Source organism: Muscardinus avellanarius (assembly GCF_963383645.1).
Source record: "Muscardinus avellanarius genome assembly, chromosome: 13".
Taxonomy (NCBI): domain Eukaryota; kingdom Metazoa; phylum Chordata; class Mammalia; order Rodentia; family Gliridae; genus Muscardinus; species Muscardinus avellanarius.
Genome location: NC_137799.1, coordinates 93,858,588 through 93,879,240, shown reverse-complemented (window position 1 = coordinate 93,879,240; position 20,653 = coordinate 93,858,588). Strand labels below are relative to the sequence as shown.

At 55.7% G+C, this 20,653-nt stretch overlaps 1 protein-coding gene across 1 annotated transcript in view; it reads left to right on the top strand.

Annotated features, from left to right (window-relative positions):
- Positions 1–11,744, top strand: part of BICD2 (BICD cargo adaptor 2) — a gene marked incomplete at both ends in the record, with an annotated part of 41,674 nt that extends 29,930 nt beyond the window's left edge. Inside the window, 5 exons of the mRNA XM_080708600.1 lie at positions 4,642–4,794; positions 7,056–7,505; positions 8,442–9,434; positions 9,637–9,788; positions 11,435–11,744. Of these exons, the coding sequence (XP_080564726.1) occupies positions 4,642–4,794; positions 7,056–7,505; positions 8,442–9,434; positions 9,637–9,788; positions 11,435–11,744 (2,058 nt within the window). The remainder of the gene's footprint in view (positions 1–4,641; positions 4,795–7,055; positions 7,506–8,441; positions 9,435–9,636; positions 9,789–11,434) is intronic.
- Between the last annotated feature and the right edge of the window lie 8,909 nt (positions 11,745–20,653).

Sequence of the window (20,653 nt, the reverse complement as noted above, 5' to 3'; positions counted from 1 at the left end):
CGGGGAGGCCTGAGAAGGCTGAGGCCCGGTCAGCCTCCAGGTTCTAGTGGGGGGTGGGCAGACACTGGCCTTGCCCCTCACTGAGCCTGGGTAAGCCTTTCTTCGGTCCCAGCCTCAGTTCCTAGTTTTGTTTTTCTTTCTTTCTTTTTTCTATTTTGCAGTGCTTTGAAATGCCCCTGGATTGAACCAGGGGCATTCTACCTCTGGGCTACACCCCTGCCCTATTTTTTAATTTTATTTATTTTTTTGTGGGGGGCGGTACTGGGAATTGAACCCAGGGGCATTCTACATCCAAGCTACATTCCCAGCCTTATCTTTCCTTCCTTCCTTCCTTCCTTCCTTCCTTCCTTCCTTCCTTCCTTATTAAATTTTATTTATTTATTTATTTATTTATTTATTTATTTATTTATTTATTTATTTATTGTGGTTCTGGGGGTGGAACCCAGAGGCTTTCTACCTCCAGGCTATACTCCCAGACCTATTTTTATATTTTATTTGGAAACAGGGTCTCACTAAGTTGCTGAGAGCCTCACTAAGTAGCTGAGGCTGGCTTTGAACCTGTGTGATCCTCCTGTCTCAGCCTCCCAAGTGCTGAGATCACAAGCGTGCGCCACCACGCCTGGCTTCCCAATTTCTGAAGCTTCTTGTAGGAGACACTGCATTCCTTCACCTCGCGTTGTCCTTTTCTGGCTACATCCTCTGCAGTGGATGTTCTCGGCCAGGAGTCTGCCGAGCACAGACACCAGGCAGCGCAGCAGTCAAAGCCCATGGGACCCACGGCTGTCAGTGTAGCATGCCAGGACTGGGGCACTGCCTTGGGCCAGCACAGCGGGGAGCAGTTTCTCCCCAGGGCCTGGGGGCAGCCTTTGGGACTAATGCCCTTAGGCTGGTCTCAGTTCCCCACAGGTGCTCCTGTGAGATGGGGTAAGGCCTGCCTGACCCTCGCTGTCCCTCCTCTGCTCCTGAGGGGGCTGAGTGACCCCTGCTGGGCCGGAAATGAGCTCAGTCAGTCAAAGACGGGGAGGGTGGGGAGGTCCCTGCAGTTCCTGTTTGTGCTACTGAGGAAATCCTGTCTCATATCCCCAGAGTTTCTCTCCTGAGCCACATGCCCTGCTCACCCTTCTCCTACTGCACCCTCGTCTTGCTCCTCGTGGCCCCTTGCTGTGGCTGTCCTCCCTCACTGCCATGGCGTGTGTCCTCGTGGGCTGGGGAGGGCACCGTGTGGTCTTGAGGGCCCTCGGCACCTGCCCAGGCATCATGCCCGCTGCCCGTGGCCTTGCCCCGTAGCCCGCCTCCCTTCCTCCCTGGCGACTTCTCGTCTAGGTATCTGCCTCTCTTTTATCTGACACGAAGCTCAGGGTGGCAGACTGACTGGACCTGTGTCCCGTGGCTCTAACTGCCTCACACCTCGTTGCCCTGGTAACCCCTCAGTGCCCCGTCACACTTGACTACATAGGCTGCTGGGGCCCGGGGCAGCTCAGGCGCCACCTCTGCTGTGCATAGAGCCTGAGATAAGCCAGGCGTGGTGGCGCACGCTTGTAATCCCAGTACTTGGGAGGCTGAGACAGGAGGATTGCGCAGGTTCAAAGCCAGCCTCAGCTACTCAGTGAGGCTCTCAGCAACTTAGTGAGACCCTGCTTCCAAATAAAGTATAAAATAGGTCTGAGAGTATAGCCCAGAGGTAGAAAAGCCCCTGGGTTCCACCCATAGTACCACACACACACACACAAAAAGAACCTGATATAGATGTCTGTCCCAGCCTTCCTGGAGTCCAGGCCCCTGGCAGGTGGGCAAGCAGCACCCCCATTTCCCTTATGGAGAGTCAGAGGCCAGAAGAGCTTCAGGTGGGTGGGAAGAGCAGGCCCTGGGCACGCACCGAGTCCCAGCAAGGGGTGGGGCGGGAGCTGCCCAAGGTATGGTGCAGAGACAAGAGTCCTGGGTGGATGGGCTGGGGATTCCACAGACACCAACAAGGAGGGCACCCGCCCCTGCACACCACCCCTTAAGGCAGGCTGATGTCGCGCCTGCTTGCCAGGGTCACGAGGGAGGGGGTGCTGGACTGGTTAGCTGTAAACCCGTTCCTCCACATCTGTGCTAACGACAGACAGGCTCACCTGGGAGAAGGTGCTAACCTGAGGAGTTACCCTCATCCCCGTGGGCCAGCTGGGCCTGTGCTGGGTGGAGGTGCGGGCGGGCCTCACAGCCCACGCTCGCTGTTTCAGGGAAGGAAGCTCCATCACCATGGAATGAAAGGTGTGTGGGCCCTGCCATGGCGGCAGAGGCGGTGCCTCGCCTGCCCCTGGGTGGTGCCAGGCCTGTGTGCCTTGGCGCGTGCCTCTCCATCCTTGTGTCTTACCACAGGGCCGTCTACCCGCTGGCCTCCATGGGCCCACACACTCTACAGCGGGAGGCCCTGGATCCCAGGCCTAGCCATGGTGTGGGGCAGAACTTAGTGTGCTTGCTGGGCCAGACTGGCGGGGCGCAGCTCCCCAGGGCCTGCGGGTCCCTTCTGCGGCCTGGAGTGCCTCCCAGGCCGCCGGTCTCGACCTGCAGACCTGGGGGAGCAGGGGACTCAGCTCTCGCCTTCCCTTTGCTCTGCGGGAGGAGCCAGCCGGTGTCCACAGGGCCACCCCTGCGGCACCTCTGAGCAGGCAGACAGGAGAGCTGGGGCAGCTCTGGGGGGCGGGACCCAGGCAGCTGTGCCAGGCCTGGCCTCCCTCCCTGCACGTCCTCCTCACCCGCCGTCTCCCCAGATGAGGGTGTGGCCTGTGGCCTGCCCTTCCTCCCCATGTGGGGTCTGTTTCCACTGTGTTCACTTTGTTGCCCACGTGGGTTGCTCCACAAGAGGTTATTTGCCATAATTTTTTTTCCCCTGGTACTGGGGCATTCTACCTCCACTGCCCTAGGCTAGCCGCAGGTCCGCGGTCTGCCTTCTCAGCTCCCAGTGTTGCCATCAACCTTAAACGTTATCCTTGTGTTACATATTTATATCCCAGTGACTCGGGACTGAGGCCGGGAATCACAAGTCCGAGCCAGCCACAGCAACGTAGCGAGACCTTCTAAAAACGCATTTGCGCATGGGGTGCTAGAACTGGAACCAGGCGTTCTGTCTCTGAGCTGCACTCCCAGCCTTATTTTATTCTCTTATTTTGAATTAGGGCCTCACTAACTGGGTGTGATTGCACACACTTGTGATTCCAGTACTTGAGAGGCTGAGACAGGAAGATTGCAGGTTTGAAGCCAGCCTGGGCAATTTAGCAAGGCCCTCTGCAACTTAGTGAGACCCTGTTTGCAAATAAATAAAATCAGGCTGGGGATGTCGCTCAGAAGTAGAATGCTCCTGGGTTAACTCCTCAGTTCCACAAAAAAATTTAAATAAGCAAACAATGGAATAGTGCCGCACTAAGTAGCAGAGGCTGATGTGAACCTACCATCCTCCTGACAACCTCCCAAATACCAGGGTTACACGAGTGCACCATGCCCGGCTAAAATGATTTTTTCTAAAGCTTGGGGACATCGCTCAGTGGGCGAGCACCTCTTGGTTCAGTCCCTGTACTTCAGAAGAAAGAGGGGAGGGAGGCCGGCCTGCGCTTTTGGCCCTTCCCAGGTAACTCTTAGACAGGAACTAGTTCTTTTCTTTCTTTTTTTTTTTTTTTTTGTGTGTGTGTGTGTGTGTGTGTGTGTGTGTGTGTGTTACTGGGGATGGAACTCAGGGCATTCTACCTCCAAGTGACACTCCCAGCCCTATTTTTTATTCTTTATTTTGGAACAGGGCCTCACTGAGTTGCAGAGGGCCTCACTAAGTAGCTGAAGCTGTCTGCGAATTGTGATCCTCCTGTCTCAGCCTCCCAAATGCTGGGATTACAAGCGTGCACCACCACACCTGGCTAGGAACTAGTTCTTGACAGCTTTATCAAGATAATTCACGTCCCGTACAGTTTACCCATTTAGAGTATGCATTTGAGGGGTTTTAACATATTTATAGCTATGTGCATCATTCCAGACTTTATTTATTTGAGGCACTAGGGATTGAACTTCATGCCAGGGAAGTGTCTGCCACTGAGCTGTACCCCTAGCCTGCACAGCCATTCCCGCCCCTCGTATCCCCTGGCACCCACTTTCTGTCTGTGTGGGTTTGCCCGCTCTGGCGGTTTCATATGAATGCACAGTGCATGAGCTCTGATGACTGGCTTCTCCCACCCACAGGATGCCCTCAGGGTTCCTTCATGTCGTGGCAGGTGTCAGCCGGCATTCCCTGTTGTGGCTGAATAGCAGTCCATTGTATGGGTGGACCACATCTTGTTTATCCATTCCAGCCTTTGGCATCGTGAGCACTGCTGCTGGGGTCGTTTTCATGTAGAATTCTGGGTGGACGTGTGTCCATTTCTCTGGGTCTAACTGTGAGCATCGCAGGCTTTGTGCCATGGGTGCCCCGTTTGCCAGCCCGCTAGCAGAGTAACCCCACCATTCCCCAGATGGAGAGCCTGAGATGCTTGCTGGGTCCCACAGCTGAGAAGGCTGAAGGCTACCTGCAGACGTGGGCTCTCCCCTCCACAGTGCACTGCCGTGGCCTCCACCCCTGTAGGCGGCCACACGGATCCCCTCGTGTGGCTCACACCTGCCTCTTCCCTGCCCCGGCAGATCAACCAGAACGTGGAGCTCCAGCGCAGCCGCCTGCGCGATGACATCAAGGAGTACAAGTTCCGGGAGGCCCGTCTGCTGCAGGACTACTCGGAGCTGGAGGAGGAGAACATCAGCCTGCAGAAGCAAGTGTCGGTGCTCAGGCAGAACCAGGCAAGGCTGGCCGCGCGCCCCCGCTGCGCGCACCCCCCTCGCCCTCCTCTCACCCCGAGCATCAAGGCCCAGCACCACTGCAGCGGAGGCAGGGAATGTGGCCAGAGGGCCTAGGCGCCCCGCGACCACAGAACAAGCCCTGCGCTGCCATGTTTGCTGGCCGTGGGCCAGGTATGGGGGAAATTCAGGAGATGACGAAGTCACACCGAGAACCCCTGTGGGCCCTGTCTCCTCTCAGCACTGATCATAAGCCTGAATACTGCCACGCCTCCCCGTAGCAGGACGAGGAAGGGCCCCCTCTGTGATGAGACAAGGTGGTCCTGGACGCTGGGGCCATTTAAGGCCTGAACCAGCTCCTCTCTCCACAGGCCACAGCCCTAAGATAAAAAGTTTCCTAGGAAACCCCAAACCTTACCCCCAAAGTGCCATGGATGCTGCTCTTGCTCCCCTTAGGACCCATCTGCCATCCAGGTGCTCTCAGAGCAGAAGAGTCTCCCCGTCATGAACCCAGTATTTATATCCTGCATGAGGAAGCTCCTGTGTTGATGCAGAAACCTGTGTTTGCAACAGCAAGCAGGGAGCAGATTAGGTTCCCCAGGAAACCACAGGCAGCGCTCATGGCCCCATCCTGCAGTGGCAGCTCGTGCTCCTGAGCAGTAAGAGTGTTTACACACAGGTAGCGTCTGGTCCACTGTGTCCTGAGGAGAGAAGCCAAGGCTTGGGAGCCCCTGCCCTCAGTGCGCTTACCCCTCTGCCCTCAGTGCGCTTACCCCTCTTCCCCAGGGCTCCTCACTTCCTGGTTTGCGGCCCTGAGGTTTGGGTCTCCACACTCTGAGCACACGTAGGAGGTGTTGCCAGGAGTCCTTCCTGCCCCTAACCCTCTATTTTATTGATTTTATTGGTTTATTTTTTGCACAGAAAATACAGACTGACTTTTTTTTTTTTCAGTACTGGGGATAGAACCAGTGCTAGGCGTTCTAACCTCCAAACTACATCCCCAACCCTATTTTTTATCTTTTGAAACAAGGTCTCACTGAGTTGCAAAAGGGCCTCACTAAGTAGTTGAAGCTGTCTTTGAACTGAGATCCTCCTGTCTCAGCCTCCAAAATGCTGGGATTACAAGTGTGCGCCACCACGCATGGCTAAGACATGTTTTTAAACCTGCCCACAGGCCCTGAGCTCTCACATTAAACAGTAGTTTCCAGCCCAATGTGGTGGCGCACGCTTGTAATCCCAGCATTTGGGAGGCTGAGACAGGAGGATACAGGTTCACGGCCAGCCTCAGCTACTTAGGCCCTTTGCAACTCAGTGAGACCCTGTTTCAAAATAAAGAATAAAAATAGGGTTAGGGATGTAGTTTGGAGGTAGAATACCCCTAGGTTCCATCCCCACTACCACAAAAATTAAAAAAAAAAACCCAGCAGTTTGCATCTGCTCTTTTCTGGACCACCTACAACCTTTAACTCTCTGTCCAAAAGAATGATTGTATATCCCACCCCTTTATCTCCTCACGGCTGTGATCTGAGGCATAGTGCTGAGATGTTCTCCCTTGGAAGACTTTCAATTCATTTATTTTGAAATATGACTCAAAATAAAAGTCACAGCACACACATGGCAGTAGATATTTTATGTGCCTTCAGATTCTTGGTTAGGTATTAATGTTGATTGATTTATATGAATATATATATTTTTTTATTTTGCGGTACTGAGGATGGAACCCAAGGGCGTTCTACCTCCGAGCTATACCCCAGCCTATTTTTTATTCTTTATTTTGAAACAGGGCCTCAGTGAGTTGCAGAGGGCCTCACTGAGTAGCTGAGGCTGTCCTCCAACCTGTGATCCTCCTGTCTCAGCCTCCCGAATGCTGGGATTACAAGTGTGCGCCACCACACCCAGCTCTGATTTATAGGTTTTTAAGTCAGCATATACTTGGTGGTATTTTTAAGAAAATCAATAGAAATAATGATCGCACAGGTGTGTGTTCTCGACCCCGTGTCTCCGCTTGTGCGGTGTGCCCTCGCCGCGCCCTGCTCTGGTGTGGATGGAGCATCTCTGTGCATCTGTATCTCCTGGCCGGGGGCACTCTTGGCGTCCTCATCCCTCGACGGAGGAAGAGGCCTCGGCCGCTGCCTCTCTTGCGGGATGGCGCTTCAGCCGGCATTGTGGCTGGGGAGGCGACACCCCGTGCGTTCTGCTGGCTTGTCAGCGGTGAGCAGACCCTCCACGTCACCCTGATGGGGGCTCCCACCTCTCCTTCCCAGGTGGAGTTTGAGGGCCTCAAGCATGAGATGAAGCGTCTGGAGGAGGAGACGGAGTACCTCAACAGCCAGCTGGAGGACGCCATCCGGCTCAAGGAGATTGCGGAGCGCCAGCTGGAGGAGGCGCTGGAGACCCTGAAGACCGAGCGGGAGCAGAAGAACAGCCTGCGCAAGGAGCTGTCGCACTACATGAGCATCAACGACTCCTTCTACCCCAGCCACCTGCAGGTCTCCCTGGACGGCCTCAAGTTCAGCGATGACGCCGCCGAGCCCAACAACGACGCCGAAGCCCTGGTCAACGGCTTCGAGCACGGCCTGGCCAAGCCCCCGCCGGACAACAAGACGTCCACGCCGCGCAAGGACAGCCTGGCCCCGCCGCCCAGCCTCGTCTCTGACCTGCTCAGCGAGCTTCACATCTCCGAGATCCAGAAGCTGAAGCAGCAGCTGGTGCAGGTGAGCGGCAGCCCCCCGTGCCACCCCATGCCCAGCCCCCCCGTGCCACCCCGCTCCCACCCCATCCCCAGCCCCCCGTGCCACCCCGCTCTCACCCCGTCCCCAGCCCCCCGTGCCACCCCGTTCCCACCCTGTGCCCAGCCCTCCGTGCCCCCCGCTCCCACCCCGTGCCCAGCCCCCCGTGCCACCCCGCTCCCACCCCGTCCCCAGTTCAGCCTGGCGGGCAGCGCCCCCATGCCACCCCGTCCCCAGCTGGTGCAGGTGAGCGGCAGCCCCCCCATGCCACCCCGCTCTCACCCCGTCCCCGCGCTCGCTCTGGCGGAGCTGTGTGCGCGGCCAGACAGGCTGGTGAGCTCACTTGCGTTAATATCCCCACTTGCTCTGATCAAATTCAGCGTCATTAAACGTTACTCCAGTAGTGCAGAGAGTCCCAGAGAAGGTGGCTCCTCAGAAGGGCTGGCGTTCAGCATGGTCCTTTCCTGTGCTGCCTCCCCTCACTCCAACGTCTGGGTGGCCTGGGACAGTTCTAGCCCCACACCTGGCCCTTCGTCTCCACCCAGAGGACAGCGGGGCCGGACGTGGGCTCAGCTCCTGGAAAAGCGCTCTCGATCCAGCAAGTAGCCGAGTACCTCCCCCAGTGTGAGAGCCTTCAGAACAGGAAGCCGGGGCAGCGAGGCTCGCTGCCAGCCCGCAGCACTGGCCCCGGCTCTGTCCTGAGCCCAGGCCCTTCCAGCAGGGTGGGAAAGCCCTCATGGCAACCACGGCTGCGGGGGACGGGTGGGGTGCGGAGCGCCCAGTGTGAATTCTGTCCGCTCCGCACCCTGCACCTCACAGAGAGCACAGTCGGGAGCCTCCGGAGCCTGAGACCAGCTGGGTGGCTGGGCGCCCTGGGGCCCCGAGCCTGCTAACGAGCCCTCCTGCTGCTGTGTCTTACAGCTGGAGCGGGAGAAGGCGGGCATGCTGTCCACGCTGCAGGACACACAGAAGCAGCTGGAGCAGGCTCGAGGCGCCCTGTCAGAGCAGCACGAGAAGGTGAGCCGCCTCACCGAGAACGTGAGTGCCCTGCGGCGCCTGCAGGCCGGCAAGGAGCGGCAGACAGCCCTGGACAACGAGAAGGACCGTGACAGCCGCGAGGATGGCGACTACTACGAGGTGGACATCAACGGGCCCGAGATCCTGGCCTGCAAGTACCACGTGGCCGTGGCCGAGGCCACAGAGCTCCGGGAGCAGCTCAAGGAGCTGCGCAGCACACACGAAGCCCAGGAGGCCCAGCATGCCCAGGAGAAGGGCCGCTACGAGGCTGAGGGCCAGGCCCTCACCGAGAAGGTCTCCCTGCTGGAGAAGGCCAGCTGCCAGGACCGGGAGCTGCTGGCCCGGCTGGAGAAGGAGCTGAAGAAGGTGAGCGCCGTGGCCGGCGAGACCCAGGGCAGCCTGAGCACGGCCCAGGACGAGCTGGCGGCCTTCAGCGAGGAGCTGGCTGATCTCTACCACCACGTGTGCATGTGTAACAACGAGACGCCCCACCGCGTCGTGCTGGACTACTACCGCGAGGGCCGCGGGCGCCGCTCGCCTGTCTTCCTGCCCAAGGGCACGCCGGCCCCGGACGCCAGCCGAGCCGACGGCGCAGCCGGGGACGGCAGCCCCTCGCCCAGCGCTTCGCTGCCGTCGCCCCTGAGCGACCCCCGCCGGGAGCCAATGAATATCTACAACCTGATCGCCATCATCCGCGACCAGATCAGGCACCTGCAGGCCGCTGTGGACCGCACCACGGAGCTGTCCCGGCAGCGCATGGCCTCCCAGGAGCTGGGCCCCGCCGCGGACAGGGACAAGGAGGCACTCATGGAGGAGATCCTGAAGCTCAAGTCGCTGCTCAGCACCAAGCGGGAGCAGATCACCACGCTGCGCACCGTGCTCAAGGCCAACAAGCAGGTGAGTGGCGCGGCCAGGCGCCTGCGAGGGCCCTTCAGCCGGAGCACCTCGGCTGACCGCCGAGTGCCCTGGGTGGGTCTGGGGCGCACAGCCTCCCGTGCTGGCCGGCATCCGCGAGCGGGTCTCCCAGGCCAGCTGGCCCTCGCTGCCGCTTTGTCCTGGCGCCTCTCACTCCCGTCTGCCCTGCCTTGCCTGTCCGCAGACGGCCGAGGTGGCGCTGGCCAACCTGAAAAGCAAGTACGAGAACGAGAAGGCCATGGTGACGGAGACCATGATGAAGCTGCGCAACGAGCTGAAGGCCCTCAAGGAGGACGCGGCCACCTTCTCCTCGCTGCGCGCCATGTTCGCCACCAGGTACCGCCGGGGCAGGCCGGGGCGGGTGCGGAGACAGCTCGCGGGCAGCGCATGCGCAGTTCACACGCCTGCCGCTCGGCTGTGGAGCCTTCCTGTCCCTGGCTCCTCGGCCTGGCCCTGGATCCCACTTCTGTGGGCTGTTTCTGATTTTGCCAGTACACGAAAACTGGGCGGGCCCAGTTAGCCTTGCTTCTGTTGTTTTTTTGTTTTTGTTTTTGGTTTTGTTTTGTTTTGATGTGGTACAGGGGCATTCTACCTCTGAGCTATACTCCCAGTCCAGTTCTTATTTTTCTGTTTTGAAACAGGATTTCACTAGGTGTGCAAGGGTTTTCGCTAAGTTGCTGAGGCTGGCCACAAACCTGTGATCCTCCTGTCCCCGCCTCCCGAGAACGGAGATCACAGGCATGCGCCACCACGCGCAGGTTAGCCTTTAGCCTTGCTTTTAAGGAGGCAAGGAGAGGGGCCGAAGGCAGTGAGCTGGAGGGTAGATGGGCTGACTCGGCTTTCGTGGGTGGCCATCAAGTCCTGGGCTTGGGGTCCCACCTCCCTGCTCTCCACGTCCAGGAGTCTGCAGAACAACTCTCCTCTCCTGTGGGAGGCGCTTGGCAAGGGCCCTCTGCCCCAGGCCACCTTCCATAGACAGGCGGCGCCATCTGCTGGTGGGTGTTGAGATCCCACTCCGGGGAGTCTACCGCTCCCACCTCCTGCCCCGCAAGCCAGTGCGGCCGCCTTGCCCTGTCCTGTGGTGGGGCGGGATGCGGAGGCTCTGGGGTAGGCAGGATGGGCCCTGGGCTAGGGCTTCCTTTCCTCGCACCAGGCCAGCCTCTCCCAGTTTCTCAACCTCCCTGCAGGGAATTCCTGCCCCAGTGGGCAGAGGAGAGTTCCAAAGCTTTTCTAGAAGTTTCCTCTCTTATTGGGATACAGGGCGGAGCTTGGGGAAAGATTCTGCAGCTTCTCGCCGTCTGACATGTCAACCTTAACTTTTTAGCCTTATTTAAAGACCTGGCTTTTCAGATGGAGCCAGAGTTCCAAAGCACAGGGCGCTGAGCGAGTTCCTGGGAGGTGCTGGGGCCAGTTCAGGGGCAGGTGGGGGCGGTGCCTGGCATGCAGGCGCCCGTCCTGAACAGGGGTGGTGGGAGTGAGGCGCCAGGGGCAACACACCAGGGTGAGCAGGCGTGTCACAGTAGGCGGTGGCCAGGTGCCAGGCCGGGGCTGTTTGGGGATCCCCATGTCCCTGGCTGTGTCGTTACTTAGCACAGATGTACTAAGTCAGACATCCGCACTGGGAGCAAGCCTGGGCCGACACCAAGACCTGCAGCTGCTGGTCCTCGGTGCCCAGGCCACCTCATGGCCTAAAGCAGGCAGAGCCCCCAAAGCAAAATTGCCAAAGGTCCCAGCATCTTTACAGGAACCACTTCCAGCCAGATGAGCAAAACAGTCCCTTCTCCTGCCTAAAAAAGTGGCACCAAACTCAAACCAAGCTCTGACCCTACTCTGAGTTTTTGTACGAATGAAGTTTTTGCTAAAAGAAACCAGGACCTGCCCCGGCCCTGGCCGCAATCCGGGCCTATGGGGGACAACCCTGGCGTGGGTTGGTGGGGAGCCACCCTCCACCTGGCCCTTGAGCCTGCTCTCGGTTCCCACAGGTGCGACGAGTACATCACACAGCTGGATGAGATGCAGCGGCAGCTGGCAGCCGCTGAGGACGAAAAGAAGACGCTGAACTCCCTGCTGCGCATGGCCATCCAGCAGAAGCTGGCCCTGACCCAGCGGCTGGAGCTGCTCGAGCTGGACCACGAGCAGACTCGACGGGGCCGCGCCAAGGCTGCCCCCAAGGCCAAGCCGGCCGCCCCGAGCGTAAGTCACGCCTGTGCCTGCGCCAGTGACAAGGCGGAGGGCACTGGGCTCGCCGGCCAGGTGTTCTGCGGCGAGAAGCATAGCATCTACTGCGATTAGGTTGAGGGCGCCAAGCTGCAGCTAACGTCTGCTTCACTCGACTAACCCAGCAGCGGCGGGTGGGTGCCGGGCCGGTCAGGTGACTAACGCAGGGGCGTGCCTTCCCGACACTCCTGTGAGCTTCGTGTCCTTCCTAACTCAGCCCCTTCATCAGCACCTGGATCAGCTGTGGCCTTAGGGAGTTGAGGTGGGGCCGGGCCACGTGCCCTGTGACAGACCGTGGAAGGGCCCCAGGCGCTGTTGGGAGAGCCCCAGGAGGCGGGCAGCGCTGCAGCTGAAACTTGCATGTTCCTCGCATGTGTCTAGCGCCAGCACCTGAAAGCGGTTTTAGAAGGTTCCGGTGCACATCACAGGTCCAGCCTCAGAGGCTCTGTGGTCAGTATAGTTTTAAGGAAAGTCGTGTTCTAGTTTGTGCAGGATCTCACTGCAGACCAGCCAGGACCAAGTGCGGAGCTTGGCCTCCAAGGCAGAGAAGGTCGGCCCTGAGCGCCCGCCTGCTCGCACAGCTGACCACAGCGCGGGCGGCGGGTGTCAGCAGCCGGCTTCTTGGCTCAGGTCTTGCCAAGCTGGCCCTGGGAGGTGGCGCATTGCAGGGCCCCAGGCAGAGCGAGTCCTTTTTTTAACAAGAAAGTGTTCCAAGTGCCTGGCCGGACCGTGGTCCTCCTTACTTGGTCCCCAGTTCCCGTCTTCAGGCCTTCCTCCCCAGGCATTTTCGACCGAAGAAGCAGAGCTCTGAGAACTGCAGCCCGAAGTCCGAGCTGCCGGCGGCCGGCGAGTGCCACTTGCCCCATCCTGGGCAAGCGCCTGCCTGCCCGGGCCAGCCCTACTGGCAGGTAGGAGGTACAGTTCTGCTGGTGCCGAGGGGTGGAGGCCCAGAGGAAGGGCCGGGCATTCCTGGAGTGGAGGTACCGCCGCGCCAAGCCCTGCACCGGCCTGAGCCACGCGCCCTGAAGCAGAGCCCTCTCAGTATTCCAGGACCCGGGCCGGGCACCGAGCGGCTGCCTCCCTGCCCCTGCGGTAGCTGGCACCAGGCCGTCCATCCCTAGAGCTCCCTTTGATGCCAGCTGCTCTCGTCTCCCCTGCACGCCCATCCCGGGGTGCTGCCTGCATGCCCGCCATCTCCACCTTCCTCTCCTCGCCAGGCCAGCACGCAGCTTCTCGTCCTAAGGGGCTTCGCGGGCACACGTGCCCGACCCTTAACGCACACGTGGGCCTCCACCAGCTAACACTCGCATACTCCGGCATCGGGAGAGCTTTAGCTAGCAAGCACACGGGAAGCCGCAGGCACGGGTTCTAATGCTGTCTTGTTTTCTCCCGTTTTCAGCTGTAGAGTAGCTGCGGCCACCCAGCCCTGTCACACCGCAGCCCCTTCCCCACCTCCCATGGCCCAAGAGGAAGGAAGGGAGCCTAAGAGTCCTCTTAGGAACGCTGTAGGTGTGCCACTGCAGTTCTTTTCAAAATAGCATTCCCCACTTTGTCACGGGAGGAAAAAAGCTTTAATGTCAAGAGCGTCGCGCACTGCTGCTTGGGAAGGCCTCTGTACGGCTGAAGAAACCGCTTCCACGGGCACCGCTGGCCTCCCCGGGGCCCACTGGAGCGCCGCACGTGCGCCCCGCACCACATACGTTCCTTTTTTAGCCGATCAACCTGTGCACTTTTGATACTTTAATATTATGTTTGCTCCCTTGACTCCTCGGAGGAGGCGACCCCGCGGCCGCGGCCGTGCTCGTGGTCCTGGGCTGTCTGCCCGGCATGTTGGCGTCAGCACGAGGCTGAGCCGTGCGCTCTGTAGTGCGTAGCCCTAGACTAGAGACGAGGCTCCCACCCAGCCAGGAGCTCGGCTCTGTGTATCTGCGCTGTGGTTCAGCAGCCTTTTGGATTCTATGGCATTATGGTTCGTGTTTGAAATTACCGATTTTAAATGCCATGTTCATTTAAGAAATCCAGGGTATTCCGATTCTGGGGTTTTTCATATTGTATTATTATTATTCTTAGGAATAGTTCAATGTAACAAGAAGAAAACTTGACCTTTGCTCTGGTTAAAACAGTAACAGGCACTTGAAAAAAAGATAAATTATTGAACGAGTAGTATTACCTACAAATTCCAGAATATTCTGGGTTTTAGGACTTTGTGAAGCATGACTGATTAACAGAATTTTACACAACTGTACCAGTGAAATTCCAAATTGGAATTGTTTTGCTACTCTGGTTGTTGTGCCAAATTGTGGTACACTTAGAAAATTCTACAGCTGTCGATTTTTAGGGTGTTCTATTTCAACACCTTTTTGTTAGTAATCATTGCCAGTAGTGCCTTCATCAGTTAAGGGAGGCTTCCCAGCGGACTTAATTCTATAAACACTTAGCGAAGAGCAAGCTGGGAACGCCGAAGGCCGGTGGGACCAGCAGGTGGAGCGCCGCTCACCTCGCACCTGTACCTGGGGGAGAGAAGGGATTGGTTGTGCAAAATTCTGTTAGTCAGTGATTCTTCACTTGAAATTCAGGGGCTTAGGAAACAAACAAACTAAACCTTGAGTGTGCTTTCTGAACCAAATGGACTTTGCGGGCCAAGCTAAGCAGGCTGTAGGAAGCCACGTTTGTGAAGAGCAGGGCCTCAGGAGTGGGGTGAGGGTTAGCCATGGGATTCTTTGCAAATGTGAAAAGGAGACATTATATCTTCTCTTGCTTGGTGTAACTAATCACTGTTAATTTCAGGAAACAGAACTCAGTAAGCTCCTTAGCAAGCCAGGTCTGCATCCTGTTCCCTTGCTGAGGCTCACGGCTGTGGTCCAATTGGTACTAGTGGAGGAAGAAAAGACTCCTCCGTCCTCAAAAAAGACAAATTATAATAATATATTGTAAGAGTCAAAGAATTCTGTTTCCTGGAACAAGCATTTCTTATTCCTAGTTGTTGGGACTCCTATTTTTATCTTCTGTCACAGTGTTTATTCATAAGAAATATTGTTACATTTTACATAACTTCATCTGTATGGGGTATTTATTTGCAATGATGTTCTAAGTACTGTATTTTTCTGTGCATTACCTTAGCGTCAGATGTTGGTCTTTATTTTAAAGTCATATGCATGTTCTCCTGCCAAGGAGCTCTACACAGGCCCAGACAAACAAACAGTAAGGAAATGCCTGCGTTTCTGGGAAGACGAGGTGGAGCGTGGGAAAGGAATGGGAAGGAGAAACCAGTAGAGACTCTGGACAGACATTGGCTGTGAGTGTCTGCAGAGCCGGTGTGCATAGGAACCGTGGGCCTGGGTGAAGAGCCGCTCTGGCAGGACCAGTACATAAAAAAAAAAAAAATAAAAGGACAAAGCACGCACTGGCTCCCTGTGGTCGCCCCGCCCTGCCCCGCTGCCAGGTCCAGCAGCACACCGTGAGGCCAGCCACTGGGGAGCGGACACGCGGGGCGGCCAGACAGCATGCGTTTGCAGAGATGAGAGCACAGGGGCCTGGCCGTCCTACTGGTCCTTTGCTCTCACCCCAGGTGGCGAGACGCAGGCGCTGCGGGCCACCCGTTTGTCCGCACGGCCATGTTGAGCTAGGAACACGCCCGAGGACACACTGGCCACATCAGGATGGTAGCTTGTGGGTGTGGGGAACGGGGACCGCCCCAGCCACAGGGACAGGAGGAACCAGGATAACTCCAGCCAGCAACTCCTGACGGCCTCGCCAGGGCTTCCTCCCCAGGGCCTGGGGTCCCCATCCAGGACCCCCTCCGAGGGCCTCCTGGCCGCCAGAACCTCGCCCTCCCTCTGGAGAGCCCTTCCCCTGTAGCAGCCGCCCTGACTCGATTCAGTATGATCCATCCTTTCTGGTTAAGAAAAGAGACTGCGGCCCCAGCAGACCCAAGAAAGGACTGAGTGGAGAGCCTCGGGCCGCACGCACCGGGCCGGCTGGCTTCTGCTCTTTGGTGGGTTGACTCACAGGCATCCAGACACCAGGCTGCTCCCCGCCGTCTGGGCCTTCCGTCTACGCTGGGAGGCCTGCGCCCCGTGCTCACAGGAGCTCTCCATCCTCCCCAGGTTACCAGGGCTAAGGCAGCAGCACGGGCTTGGTGGCCGCAGTGTAACCCCACACACCCTCGGCCGCCGCAGCCTCTCTACCCACAGCTGGTGCCCTGGGCGACCGCAGCCTCTCTACCCACAGCTGGTGCTCAGGTAACAGCTGTCAGTCTCAGGTAACGGGAGGTGAATTGTACGTGCATTCCAGTCAGCGACAGTGGGATACATCTAGAAAGCAGAACGGCGTTTGGGAAGTTTGTAGGTATGTGGCTGTCAAGTATGTGTAGGTATGTGTATGTAGGTATATGGCCCTTCGCCAAGGCCTTTGACGCTGGGCCTGTGACCTCTGGGGTCTGGCTTGCAGTGAGCTTCTTATCAGAGCCTGGGAGGAGCACGCATCCCGACATACAGACCAGGTTTGCACACAGGGACGTGCTGAGCCCCAGGAGTGCTTCCTGGGGAGCGTCGGCCGACATCACACATCAGCAGACGTCCATCTGCCGTGCCTGTCAACACAGCACCTGTCTAACTGTAGAGTACTTAAAGAGATCGGAGTGATGGTTTGTGTCCTAGCCGCGGAGGCAGCAGGTGCCCGCAGCCTCCAGAGCCGAGTCCGCGTGTGCTCACAGTGCAGCTGGAAAGGGCCGCGTGGTGTTTGTTGACTTTGCTGGTCTTCCAGTGTGGGGTGAGAGCCTCCCCGCAGGAAGCGCCTCCAAATCAGGAAGGCAGCCAGTGCCACCGCCCCACCACAGAAAAGGGCCTTGGTCCACCAGGAGGCTGGGCACGGGAGAGGGCGACAGGAGCCAGGCCTTCGCCCCTTTCCCCACCATTGCCTTCTTCATCTCACTCAAGACTCAAGCCGGGCCTATGATCCCAGTACTTAGGAGGCGGGGAAAGGAGGATCACGTGTTCAAGGCCAGCCTCAGCAACCTAGGGAGACCGTGTTTCAAAAATGGGGCCAGGTGTGGTGGCACACGCCTGTGATCCCAGTACTTGGGAGGCTGACATGGGAAGGGCACAGATTTGAAGACAACCTTAGCAACTTAGGCCCTCTGCAAGTTAGTGAAGACCTGTTTCTAAATAAAATAATAGCTGGGCGTGGTGGCGCACGCTTGTAATTCCTGCGCTTGGGAGGCAGAGACGGGAGGATCGTGCAAGTTTGAAGCCAGCCGCGCTGGCTTAAGAGACCCTGTTTCCAAATAAAAAATATAAAAAATAGGTCTGGAAGTGTAGTCCGGAAGTAGAAGGGTTCCATCCCCAGTACCACCAAAATAATAATAATAATAATAGTAATAATAATAGTAATAATAATAAAAAATGCCAGTTGTGGTGGCACACACTTGTAATCCCAGTGCTTGGGAGATGGGAGGATCGCACAGGTTTGAAGCCAGCCTTGGCTACTTAGTGAGGCTCTTAGCAACTTAATTAGACCCTGTTTCCAAATAAAATAGAAAATAGGTCTGGGAGTATAGCCTGAATGTAGAAAAGCCCCTGGGTTCCACCCCCAGTACCACAAAGTAATAATAATAATAAAATAGGATGGGGAACTGTAGCTCCAAGATAGAGTGCACCTGGGTTCCATCCCTAGTACTGCAAAAAGAAAAGAAAAAAAAAAAAGAATGAAGATTGGTGTATGCCTATCAGTGCTTAGAAGACTGAAACAGGCAACTTAATGAGGCCTTATCTCAAAAAAAAATTTTTTTTTCCAGTACTGGGGATTGAACCCAGAGGGGTTCTACCTCCTAACTACACTCCCAGCCCTATTTTTTATTCTTTTTTTTTGAGGGGGGGGGGGACTGAGAATGGAACCCAGGGGCATCATTCCTCCAAGCTCTACCTCCAGCCCTGTTTTTAGTCTTTTTAGTTTTGTCACGTTTTCTTTCTCCTCCTAGACAGGATCGTGGTTCAGAGACAGCCTCAGCTCCTACTTAGGCCCTTTGCAACTCAGTAATGGGGTGGAACCCAGGGGCTTTTCTACCTCCGGCTATCCTCCCAGACCTAAAAATGGAATCTTTCTCTCTCTCTCTCTCTCTCTCTCTCTCTCTCTCTCTCTCTCTCTCTCTCTCTTTCTTTCTTTCTTTCTTTCCCTCCTCTCTCTCCCTCTCTCCCTCCCTCCCTCTCCCTCTCCCTCTCCCTCTCTCTTCTCTCTTCTCTCTTCTCTCTTTCCTTCTTTCTTTCTTTTTTTTTTGTGGCACTGGGGGTGGAACCCAGGGGCTTTTCTACCTCCGGGCTATCCTCCCAGACCTATTTTATGCTTTATTTGGAAACAGGGTCTCATAAGTTGCTGAGAGCCTCACTAAGTAGCTGAGGCTGGTTTCGAACCTGTGCGATCCTCCTGACTCAGCCTCCCAAGCGCTGGGATTACAAGCGTGCGCCACCACACCAAGCTCGTCTATTTAGTTTTGAAACAGGGTCTCACCGAGTTGTGAAGGGTCTCGCTAAATAGCTGAGGCTATCTGGAAACCACTGCGATCCTTGGGTCTCTGCCTCTGAATGCTGGGTTTATGAGCGTGCGCCACCATGTCTGGCTTTCTCACCAAGTTGCAGAGGGATTGTTAAGTAGCTGGGGCTGGCCATGACCCTGGGATCCTCCTGTCTCAGCCTCCCAAGTACCGGGACTACAGGAGTGCCACTTTGAATGTTGGATTTTTTAAGTTATTCATTCATTTATTATTTATTCATTTATTTTGTGGTACTAGGGATTGAACCCAGGGGCATTATACCTCCGAGCTACAGCCACAACCCTATTTTTTAGTATTTATTTTGAAACAGGGTCTCACTAAGTAGCTGAGGCTGTCCACAAACCACAATCCTCTCTCAGCCTCCCAAGTACTGGGATTACAAGTGTGTGCCACCAAAGTCCATGCTGAATGTTGGAATATTTAGACCAGAAGTTTAAATGCCGGGCATGGTGGCGCGCGCTTGTAATCCCAGCATTTGAGAGGCTGAGACAGGAGGATCGTGGTTCAAAGACAGCCTCAGCTCCTCCTTAGGCCCTTTGCAACTCGGTGAAACCCTGTTCAAAAAATAAACTACTTAGTGAGCTTCTCAGCAACTTAGTGAGACCCTGTTTCCAAATAAAGTATAAAATAGGTCCGGGAGTATAACCCGGAGGTAGAAAAGCCCCTGGGTTCCACCCCCAGTACCACCAAAATTAATAATAATAATAATAAAATTGGGGGTGTAGCTCGGAGGTACAGTGCCTTTGGGTACCATCCCCAGTACCACAATACATAAATTAATTAATTTTGCCGGGCATGGTGATGCACACTTGTAATCCCAGCACTTGGGAGGCAGAGATGGGAGGATCACGGTTCATGAACAGCCTCGGCTTCTACTTAGGCCCTTCGCAACTCAGTGAGACTCTGTTTCAAACATAAAAAGGACTAAAAAGTAGGGCTGGGGGTGTAGCTTGGAGATAGAATGCCCCTGGGTTCCATCCCCAGTATCACAAAGAAAAGAAAAAGTTTAACTATGACTATGCTGAGTTCTCCAATGGAAACCTAGACAGCTCGCAGACACTGATAACCACGTCAGTAGACAGGTGGAGACACTTAAAGGACCAGAGTGAGATGGCAAAAATAAATACAAGCTGGGCGTGGTGGTGCAACATTGGAATCCCAGTCCTTGGGAGGCTACAACTTCGTGGCCAGCCTCAGCTACTCAGTGAGGCCCTCCACAACTTAGACCCTGTTTCAAAATAAAGAATAAAAGAGCTGGGCGTGATGGCGCTCGCTTGTAATGCCAGCGCTTGGTAGGCTGAGAGAGGAGGATTGCGCAGATTCAAAGCCAGCCCCAGCTACTTAGGCTCTCAGAATCTTAGGGAAACCCTGTTCCATAATAAAATATAAAATAGATCTGGAGGTATAGCCCAGAGATAGAAGGCCCCTGGGTTCCATTTTCAGTACCACAAAAAAATTAAAAAGCTGGGTGTGTAGCTTGAAGGTAGAATGCCCCTGAGTTCAATCCCCAGAACTGCAAAAAATAATAATAATAAATAGGGCTGGGAATGTAGCCCGGTGATAGAATGCCCCTGGGTTCAATCCCTAACACCAAAAATAAAGTGTACAGAAAGAAATAATGCTTTTGAGCCAAGCATCCCAGTACTTGAGAGGCTGAGATAGGAGTATAACAGGTTCACGGCCAGCCTTAGCTATTTAGTTAGGCTTCCACGACTTAGTGAGACCCTGTTTCAAAATAAAGAATAAAAAATTGGGTTGGGGGTGTAGCTCAGAGGTAGAATGCCCCTGGGTTCCATCCCCAATACCACACAAAAAAAAAAGAATCTGTGAGTCTAGCCGGGCGTGGTGGCGCACGCTTGTAATCCCCGCGCTTGGGAGGCAGAGACAGGAGGATTGTGTAGGTTCGAAGCCAGCCGCGTGAGCTGGCTTAAGAGACCCTGTTTCCAAATAAAAAAGTACAAAAATAGGTCTGGGAGTGTAGCCCAGAGGTAGAAGGGTTTCCAGGAACCCCAATACTACCAAAAAAAAAAAAAAAAAAAAAGAATCCATGAATCTAGACATATGTCCTTAAAACTTCCCAAACTTGCCAGGCGTGGTGGCGCACGCTTGTAATCCCTGCGCTTGGGAGGCGGAGACAGGAGGATCGCGCAGGTTCGAAGCCAGCCACACTGGCTTAAGAGACCCTGTTTCAAAAATATAAAATAGGTCTGGGAGTGTAGCCTGGAGGTAGAAGGGCTTCCAGGAACCCCAGCACCACCAAAAAAAAAAAAAAAAAAAAGGTAGTTTGGGGTATAACTTAGAAGTAGAATACCCCAAGGCTAAAATCCCAGCAACCCCCCCCCCACACACACACACAGGACACAAAATAAATGAATAAATAACAATTAATTAGTAAATGAAGACCCGGAGGAGAAGCAAGGCCTAGGCTTGGTGCCCT